Source organism: Branchiostoma floridae, chromosome 10 (genome assembly GCF_000003815.2).
Source record: "Branchiostoma floridae strain S238N-H82 chromosome 10, Bfl_VNyyK, whole genome shotgun sequence".
NCBI classification, from domain to species: domain Eukaryota; kingdom Metazoa; phylum Chordata; class Leptocardii; order Amphioxiformes; family Branchiostomatidae; genus Branchiostoma; species Branchiostoma floridae.
This window is the reverse complement of record NC_049988.1, coordinates 7,391,819-7,401,174: the sequence shown is the minus strand read 5'-3', so window position 1 is coordinate 7,401,174 and position 9,356 is coordinate 7,391,819. Positions and strand designations below refer to the sequence as shown.

Genomic DNA, 9,356 nt, shown 5'->3' with positions numbered 1-9,356 from the left:
AGTCAGAGAATCTTGGCAACACAACTGCCTGTTTTGCTAAATATTATGATTTTTCTTTCATTTTTCAAAAGCAGGCATGCTGATATCAACATTTTGTAGTTGTGTGACAATTTCTTCTAAATCCTTGATCCCCTACCATATCAAGTGGTCCTTCAAATTTCAACAACTTATCAAAATCACTCAAATGTCCTTTCTCTACAATCACAGATGGATTGGTGGAAGCCTGTTAAGAGGGATCTTTTCAAGAACCTGTCCTTTGAAAATTTGAAGAGGGTTGAAAATGACTGGCAGAACTAATATGCAAAATTTTAAATTTTTAAAAATACTATGAGAGAAATTCCCTGTCTTTTGCAGACAGAGTCTGGATCAACTTTCTCAAAAAGTTTCGTGGACAAAGTTGTCCAACCTTCATAACTACAGATAAATCATACAGATATTCCATTTGACAAAACACCAATTCCTGTTTTTCAATTAACATTTAATATAACTATAGACTGCATCTTAAATATTGAAAAGTTGTAAAATATTTAGCTGTGTAGCATTTTCAAGTAATAAATTCTACCAAGTTTATTCTGAAGTAGGCAGAATGGGGGATTTTCAAGTTAGTCGCCCTGCTTACATATATGCATTTTTAGGTACAAACTATAGCTATAATTTCTCCAGAAAACTGATTTGAAACATCTATCAACATTTTGGTTTAGCCCTCACATACCCAGTAATGTAAACGTCTACCAATTCATACCGTTCATGTTCAAGGATAACAGTTAATTTCTTTGCAGAAATATAAGAAGGAAAAATGTCACGTAAAAGATTTCTATATTCTATCCCTATATTAAAAAGCAACAACACTACACTACTATAATGATAGAATAGGAAAGCGCTTATTTACATTTTGTTCAAACAGTTGCTATGTATAATACTAATATACTATTGCAGAATTTTTCCTCATTCTACGATTTGAATATAATATTGCAATCAACAGAGCTCAGTCGATGACGATGATGTTCTGGTTCTTTGTTGAACACATCAGGTAGCGTTCGATTGGTTGGATCTGGTAACTTGATACGCTGTCCAGAATCCAGTCCCTTGTCACGGACAAGACTCCGTAACGTCGGTAAAACACTGCAGAAACGAGAAAAATCATGTTACGGTTGCCTCCGGTTCATGAACATAAAAACAAAATGTACCAAAATTTGTTGTAAAAATGTTGACACACTATCAACAGCCAGGCTGTACAATCCTAAGGTAGCATGCAGAACACAGTTTTTGGCCTATAGCGATTCTAATGGTTAAGGGCCACAAAAAGCAAGGTGACTGGCTTTGATGCAGTAAAATTATAGTAGGTGTACTAGAGAAATACCAAAAACTAATATGTTTGAGTTTTGGGAACAAACTATAACAATCAAAAACAAAAACATTCTGTCCGCGTATCGGCTTCATGGCCCCTTTTAAATAGCGCTCTGCCGAGGTCAATGAGGCAGCTTAGTTACACTCATTGAAGCAGTTGCGTAAGTTGGCACATCTATACACAAACTGGTAAAGTACTCCACATTATAGTATCAAAGCTGATATATTCCTACAACACACAGTACAGCTTAAACTTGGATACCTCTCGTATGACTTTCTACCCAGTCTTCAACAATTTTGGCCATACTACTTCATGTACCCAGATAAATAATGTATTCTGAGACCTTGAAACTGATTTAATATTTGGCATCTGTGCACTTTTGATTTTTGCCCTTTTGACAAGGAGACTCAAAAACTTGACAGCTTGTTTCCCAGCCAAAGCCACAAAAGCTTTATTTTACATATAACATCTGTGTTCATATTGATTTTCTTAGCAACATGCCTCGAAAGAGGAAATTTCACTTTTTTTGAAGGATTTGGCTACAGCACATGACAGTATTTACATCTAAGTCACAGCTTGGTGTAAATCAATAAGTTGCTGGGATCCTTTTGTAAGCTTTCACAAATACTACAGTATGAAGATTATCTAAGCAGTAATGTGCAGTTTAACATTTATTTTCTTCAAGTATATCTTAGTTCTTACCATTGTAGTCTTCCTCTGTGAGCTGGTTGGCATCTATCTGGCTCACGATTAAGGGTTTCTGAAAGAAAACGTAAAATAGCAATATGATATTAGTATTTCCATGGGTAAAATATCTACAAATACATATGACTTTGTTTGTGGGTTAGATAGCATTCTACTGACTGAAAGACATTTTCCAGTAAATAGTTCTAGTGTTTTGTCTTTACATTTTGCAAAGATTTTATAAGTGCTTCAAACTTCTGCATTGGTAAGTCATTTTGATACCTTAAATACAGTTCCAATGCCCAACAACATATGTACAAGCGTGCATGATTATCTTTTTTTGTGTATGTTTCTTGTATGTGTGTGCATGCACATGCTTGTATATGTAACAATAAACCTTACTCTTTACTAGACACTAATGCCACCAAATTTACTTCAAACGGTGACAACTTGAGTGCTTGTCTACACCAGTGATGGGAGCTAATAACTCTAATGCTGCTGGTAACTAATGTACATTATGTTGTAAGGTTACACTATAAGATTTCAAATTAATGACCCTTGCATGTATAGCTAGACACATGAACCACCTTGGAGACTATGTGACATGTAAGAATATCTGCCTGTGCATTCTGAAACATATATTTTGCTGTAGGCTGGGGTTATCTGAGATCAAATACTTGGGTATCAACAAAGCATCCAGGCTGCAGGACCAGAATTGGTTTTTAAGCTCTCAGAGGTGGTCTGAGGCCACTTAAACCCCTGTCAAGGACTCCACTCTTTGTGAAACTACTGACTGTGCCTGTTAAGGACTATTCCATTTCAAAATGTCAGCAGGGGTCAGGGCTCTAGCCAGCGTTCGTTTTTCCGTCAATTGAGGGAAATTTGCTGCGTGTGACAGAAAAATTTTGAAACCAATCCGTCAACCTTGACGAACAAAAATCCTTGGTGAAAGCTACAGGCAACTTGGGGACGCCGTCCACAGCCGTAAAAGCCACACACTGTTTGTTTAGCTATTGTTATTATTGTTGACGAAGTGTGTCGGTGCCCTTTCGCATACAATAATCTCATTAAAAACCCGTTTTTTACGTCTCAGTTCAGTCTCTCTAACTCCTGGAATAGTGTTTTCGCGACAATGGGAATTGGCTGACGGAAAAAAATTTCAAGCTGGCTAGACCTGGCAGGGGTGCACACTGTCAGGAATTGTTCTGAATTTCTTTAACCTTCTTATATTACATCTCTATAAGTAAAATAAAAAAATATTGATCTTCCACATTTGCTAGAGGGCACGGAAATTATTTTTCAAGGCCTCCTAAACTTTGAAAAAATTTTAAGACCTAACATTTAAGTCATCTGCTGAAATTTAGTTTTCTTCTTAACACGAGCAGATCAAACATGCTATGAAAACCTGACAAAATTCTACTTGTTTATGGAAGATCTGTAAAATTGGAGCCCAACAAAAATCTATGCTCAACTCCTGGGGATCTTGACTAAAATAATTTTCAATCTTGGGCAAGAAAACTGAACAACAAATGTAGTCTTACTGTAAAATAAAGGTACACCATTGGGCAATCAGAAATGTATACACAGTCAAGTGTACACATTCTGTGTGTATCTTGCCTCTTTATTTCAAAGAAATGACACTGAATAAACACCAAATAGCAGTTACTCAAGCAACTGGATATAATTTTCCATAATCATATCCAGTTGCTTGAGTAACTGCTATTAGGTACATCTTAGTACCTGGATGTCAAACCTTCATTGACAACTTTGAAGAAGATTAGAACAGTGTGAAAGAAGAAGAAACATGAACTCACCTTATCATGAGGAAACATATGAGGTTCCTTAACAACAGTGCCCCCACACAGCTCAACCATGAACTGCAGGTCATCTGAAAAATTAAAGCATAACAAAACTAGGGGTCTACATGACACACATCCTGACAGAAAATTGATTTACAAATGTATACTGTAAAAGAAAAAAATACAGAAAGAACACTTGGTCCAGCTTTTAAAAGACAACATTGCACTTAAAAATATGAAAATATCAAAAGAAAAAAAAGAAAAGAAAAGAAAAATTACCTCTGGTGAGAGCAGTAAACTTCCCATAGATGCAGATCTCATAATCACACAAGAGAAGCTGTTTGGAGACAAAAGCAATCATTATGTTAAAAAAACATAGATTTTCTGATTTAAAAAAAAGAATGTAAAAGGTACATTGTACACAGTGATGGATTAATAATGGCTAGAAGTACAAAATGGCTTCCAGCAAAAGAGACATTTATAGCCTTTGACATTGGACTTCTACACAATGTTTAATATGCAGTCCTGCAGTATCTATTTAATCAGTGGATTCTTTTAAGACTAGTACAAAATCCTACTCAAGTGTGGGAGGGGTTACTTGCCTTGCCCTTATTGCTGCGAGCTTGTCGTGGGCCGCCATGGCAACCATGGACCAGGTCTCCTCGGACTTCATACGGATCCTGTAATATCATGGAAATGTTGTTATTTTTTACAGCTTAGAAAAGAAAATGTGATCATACTTAATAATCATTCACAAGCAAAAAATGTTTTCTGTGTCTTTGGCCATATTGATTTCATTACATGGATGATGTCTGCATGCCCATCATGGCCGTTTCCAGATTAAGAAGTTTTCCACCATACTGTAAATCGTACAAAGCAGCTGCAAAAAAACAAGTGCTTTTAAAAAAGCTGGCATTTTGCCAATGTTTGCGTGTGTGAACGTTTTTTTCTAGTTATTAGAATGTCATATAAATAGAACAGAGTAACTAAACCTGATATTGGCGCATGGAGAGATTCACATATGTGCCTGAACTGCAGCAGATCTAGACGCCACCTGTTAAAATTCGCGTGAACTGCAGCAAATTTCACTACACATTGCCTGTTTTTGAGTGAGCTCTGTTGCGGGGCATTTTTAAGTTTTTTTTTTAATTTTTATTTCTATTCGGCAAAAAAACGAAGCGGCGAATCCGTTAACCAAAGAAATAAATTGGTGTGGCCAAATGGATGTAAAAAAGAAAAGAAAAAGTTGAAAAAAATCTACCTCCCCGGATTCGAACCGGGTGCATTGGTTTAGAATGCGTAAACTTTACCACTGCGCTAATGCGAACATGTTGAAGAAATGCCTGTTTTAACAGGTATACAAATGTTTGGCATGGATTGAACAGGTCCGTTCATCTCAACATCACAACGGCGACTACACTGGCCAGAAGGCATTTTGCGACTGCAAGTCGCAAAATGCAAAAAGCAAATATTTGCTGTAAATTGCAAATAAAAATATTGGCTTCTTGTGTCACAGAATGCCTATATCTGTGCCAAAAAAATATGTACAAGAACTAAAACAAAAGTATATATTGTTCAGTATTATTCCATACTCAGTGTGTTCCTTTGTTCAACCTTCCTGGCCACTTAGATCTCAAAATATCAAAAGGCAACTTTTTTTGGACAAACTTTTTTTACTTCCATGCTTGCACAAGTTTTGAAATTTCCATTCATATAATCAAGTCAACATGGCCTTATAAAAAAAACAATGACTAATCATATAAAGAAAGAAAAAAAAAATCATGTTACCTCTGGCACATGTTTTCCTTCCTCTAAGCAGGCAGCAATCCCTGAAAAATCATAACGGTTACCATCATTTCAACATTGAAATAAAATTAATTATACCAGGGTAATGATATGGAGCACATCTAGAATTCCTTTTTCTTAACACATAAATGAACACTTTGCTGTTTTACCTTGAATAATTCAAATTCACCTTAAACCTTACAGGTTTATAATGATAAGCTTATCAAGTTTTCTTACACTGAAAGGAGACAATCCATTTTCTGCCTGCAATGCCCAAGAAGAACTTCAGGGTACGGGAACAGAACAGGTCCACATCTGTAAGGAACAAGAATATTGATTGGCCAATGAAGTTGTAACAAGGCACATCATTGGTGAATGTGTCTAGCCTAGATTTGACTCTCACAAAATGATACAAGGCTCATGATTGCTTGACAAAGTTTGCAACATGTGTTTCTATTGGTTTAGAATGATAGAGTGCTGAGTCACCTGTTCTGGTGATGACATGAGTGGTGCTGTTGTCAAATGACTGCTTGACTTGAGACCCTGTCTTTTTGGCCAGTTCATGCACTGCTCGCTGTAATAAAAAAGGATAATTTATTACCAACTTTACCAAAGCCTTCAAGACAAGGGTCAGGGACATAACAGTTTACATGTGAGTCTCAAAATTTACAGTACAATAACGTTACATCATAAGTTGTGACTTTGAAGTGTTGTTGAGGACTTAGCAATAGAAAAATTAAAACTACAACTCATTCATCTTTGCTGACACGACACACTATCAAACACAACACAACTGAAAGAATACATCACTTCAGCTACATGTAATAATCACTGAAACATACTGTCAAAATGTTCAGTCATCTAACAGTATGGACGAAAAGTACAACACACAAGGAAGAACTTACTGTCTCTTCTCTACTCAGTCCTGTTGTCACAAATGTCATGGGAGCACGGTTGTCATTCTGCCACTCAGTCTTCACCACTGTGGGAGGTCCTGCTACACTCTTCACAGCACTACAACTTGATGTGGAAGTCAACTTCTCAGTGTTCCCATGGGGTAAGCGATCAATGGGTGATTTGCTACTGCCAATCAGGCGTGGACTCTCTTTCTTCCTTCTAGAAACAGTTTGAGACAGGTTTCCCACACTTGGTGAGGGCTGCTGGCTAAACGTTAGTGGGTTCTTCCTCGGTTGTGGAGTAGAAGGGTTGTTTGTGATGCTGTTTCTATCAAACTGAGAGGAAGAAACGACTGGCTCTGATTTTCGTTTGTCTGAAGTACATCTGTCTGATTTCATTGTTGAAGGCAGAGACAGTCTTTTGGGAGCCTCCTTGTTTTGCCCATTACTTGTAGACGTGCCTTTCTGGGCCAGAATATCACATTTCATTTGCTGAAATGCTTTCCAGTTGGTTGACATCTCCTCTGGTTCTTCAGAAGTTGGTATCTTGTGGTCACCAGGAGATGGTGCATCATCACACCTCATAGTTTCATCCTCTTCATCTGCAAACGTGTCCTGTAAAGACTTCCTCTTTCTCTTGTTAAGACTTCTCCTGTTCCTGGCAGCAGTCGAAACCAAGTTCTCAACCGGCATGCTGTCTTCCACTTCATCTTCAAGATTCATTCTTTTCTCAATGTCATATTTCTTACTCCTTGGACTAGAAGGGCTCTTTGAAGCAGACGTCTTAAAACTGCTGCTTCTTGGGGTAGTGTTCTTCCTATCAGGAGGACTTTGACTTTCTTTCTTTGTTCTAGGACTTAGCCTTCTTGCTGTACTGTCTTCTTTTCCCAGTGGGCTACTGTTACCGCTATTCCTTCTTTTTCCTTTGGTTGCAAGGTCTGGGCTCCTGAACTTCTCAAGAATGTTTGCTGCGGCCTGAACTGCAGGCGGGAGCACTCTCGGAGTTCTCGTCTTCTCCGGAGAAAGCGGCGGAGGCGGGGAGGGCGAGCGTGGCGACAAGCAAGGTTGGGACGACCTTGGCGAACTTTGCCGAGATTTTCGTGACTTTGCAGACGCCTCCTGCGATCTTTGAGGGGACAACATTCTCTTGCGGAAGTTGTACTCCTTGGTAGGTGAGTGATTAGATTGAGGTGTGCTGGTGCTACTGGGCCTCCGTTTTCTAGGAGTCTCCTCTTGTGCTGTGGAGTATGTGCACTTTGCAGATGCTTGTGAGGAAGGGGTGCCATACAAGTCCTTCCCACTTAGAATTTCCTCATGATCACCCTCTGACATCTGCATGTTTTCTTCATACACTGTGATGGTAAGAATGAGTTAAAAAATAAAGCAATGAACCATAGATGTAGAAGATAGACTAGCATTATACATTATCTATTAGAAACAATATATGTTGGATTCACACTCCACTTAATATCATATAGTTCCTAACTTCTTTGATTTAATTCATGTTCAACAAACTTTGACTAATCTTAAGTTTCAAGATCCATAAATTGGAAACTAAGAACTGGAAATTAAGAATATCTAACAGGTGGTTAAAAAAAAAGGCAATCTTAAATCCTCTTTATACAAATATCACAAACAAATGTTAATACAAATATGGTAGACATAACACTGCAAAAAATTCAAATCTTATTTAGGCCACACCAAGTTAATTTCTTGGTTCACGGATTTTTTCATAAAAAATATGGAGCGAGAGGGCGAAATGAAAATAATAATTGTAAAATGGTTGGGGTAAAGGTAACGGCTAATCCAAAACATAAAGAAAAAAGTTTTCAGCTTGAAAAAAGTACAAAAACACTATTTTTGTACAGTAACAGCACCTGTACCCACACTTTAAGGAGCTTATAATATAAAGGCCAATTTGCTACACAAGAAAGTTGGTGAATGGTTTCATTAATGGTGAAAATTTGCTGAGTGGTAATTTCTATTTTAATTTTTTTTCCCAAAAAATAGAAGCGAGCGAATCCGTGAACCAAGAAATTAAATCGGTGTGGCCTTATGACAAAAAAGAAAAGAAAAAAAGAGGTACCTGTTGTGAGATGCTGCTTAGCGATGGAGGTTGGATCTTTGTTGGTGTTCTCTTCTTTTCCAGTCTCTCTCGCTCTCTCCTTCCCCTTGGCCAGGAGCATCTGTATCATGGCCATCTGTCCCTCCAGGTTCTGCACATCGTTCTTTAACTTGTCTTGGTTCTAGAATAAGACATTGTTCCATTAGAATATAAACAACTGTGCAACCACAGAGACAAAAGAAAATCTCCCAGCCAACATTTCCGACATGTAAAAAAAAAATCACTTCTTTCATTAAGATTCCATGGAAAGATCGCTCTTTGATGGAATACTAAAACAAAATTAAAGTGCTGACACAAAAGTACATTATACAAGAATTCTATGGCATGATACAGAAATGTTAAATTGGTAGCCAGGGTTCCATTCTGTTTACAGTAGTTTATTGGGGATCCCATATGAGTTCACTCAAGAAAATTTGATGAGCGAGTTTGGGAGCCCCAGTGCACCAAATAGGATGGCACCCAGGCTATCAAATTGTAACAAGCAAACACAAATCTAAGTACAGCACCATAAGAGCTACCCTACCTGTGTATCATACAGCTCACTCAAGGATGAAGCATTGGTCAGGTCATGGACGTGGCTGTCCTGGCTCAGGTCAGACTCTAAAGCAAACAAGGGGATATAGAACACAATCAATCCATTAAGAATGAAAAAAAAATACTCCTAATCTTAATTTCTATCTTCAAGTTGATGAATCTACCAACTCTTTGAATTGAATACA

At 37.7% G+C, this 9,356-nt stretch overlaps 1 protein-coding gene across 4 annotated transcripts in view; it reads right to left on the bottom strand.

Moving 5' to 3' along the window:
• Window positions 1-463: 463 nt before the first annotated feature.
• Window positions 464-9,356, bottom strand: part of LOC118423747 (serine/arginine repetitive matrix protein 2-like) — a 46,351-nt gene continuing 37,458 nt past the window's right edge. For all 4 annotated transcript variants that reach the window (XM_035831953.1, XM_035831951.1, XM_035831952.1 and 1 more), the window contains 11 exons: window positions 9,161-9,237; window positions 8,599-8,758; window positions 6,522-7,864; window positions 6,103-6,190; window positions 5,854-5,931; window positions 5,620-5,660; window positions 4,434-4,511; window positions 4,111-4,168; window positions 3,847-3,920; window positions 2,051-2,108; window positions 464-1,122 (listed from right to left, as the gene is read on the bottom strand). In XM_035831953.1, the coding sequence (XP_035687846.1) occupies window positions 986-1,122; window positions 2,051-2,108; window positions 3,847-3,920; window positions 4,111-4,168; window positions 4,434-4,511; window positions 5,620-5,660; window positions 5,854-5,931; window positions 6,103-6,190; window positions 6,522-7,864; window positions 8,599-8,758; window positions 9,161-9,237 (2,192 nt within the window). In that variant the 3' untranslated portion in view covers window positions 464-985. The remainder of the gene's footprint in view (window positions 1,123-2,050; window positions 2,109-3,846; window positions 3,921-4,110; window positions 4,169-4,433; window positions 4,512-5,619; window positions 5,661-5,853; window positions 5,932-6,102; window positions 6,191-6,521; window positions 7,865-8,598; window positions 8,759-9,160; window positions 9,238-9,356) is intronic.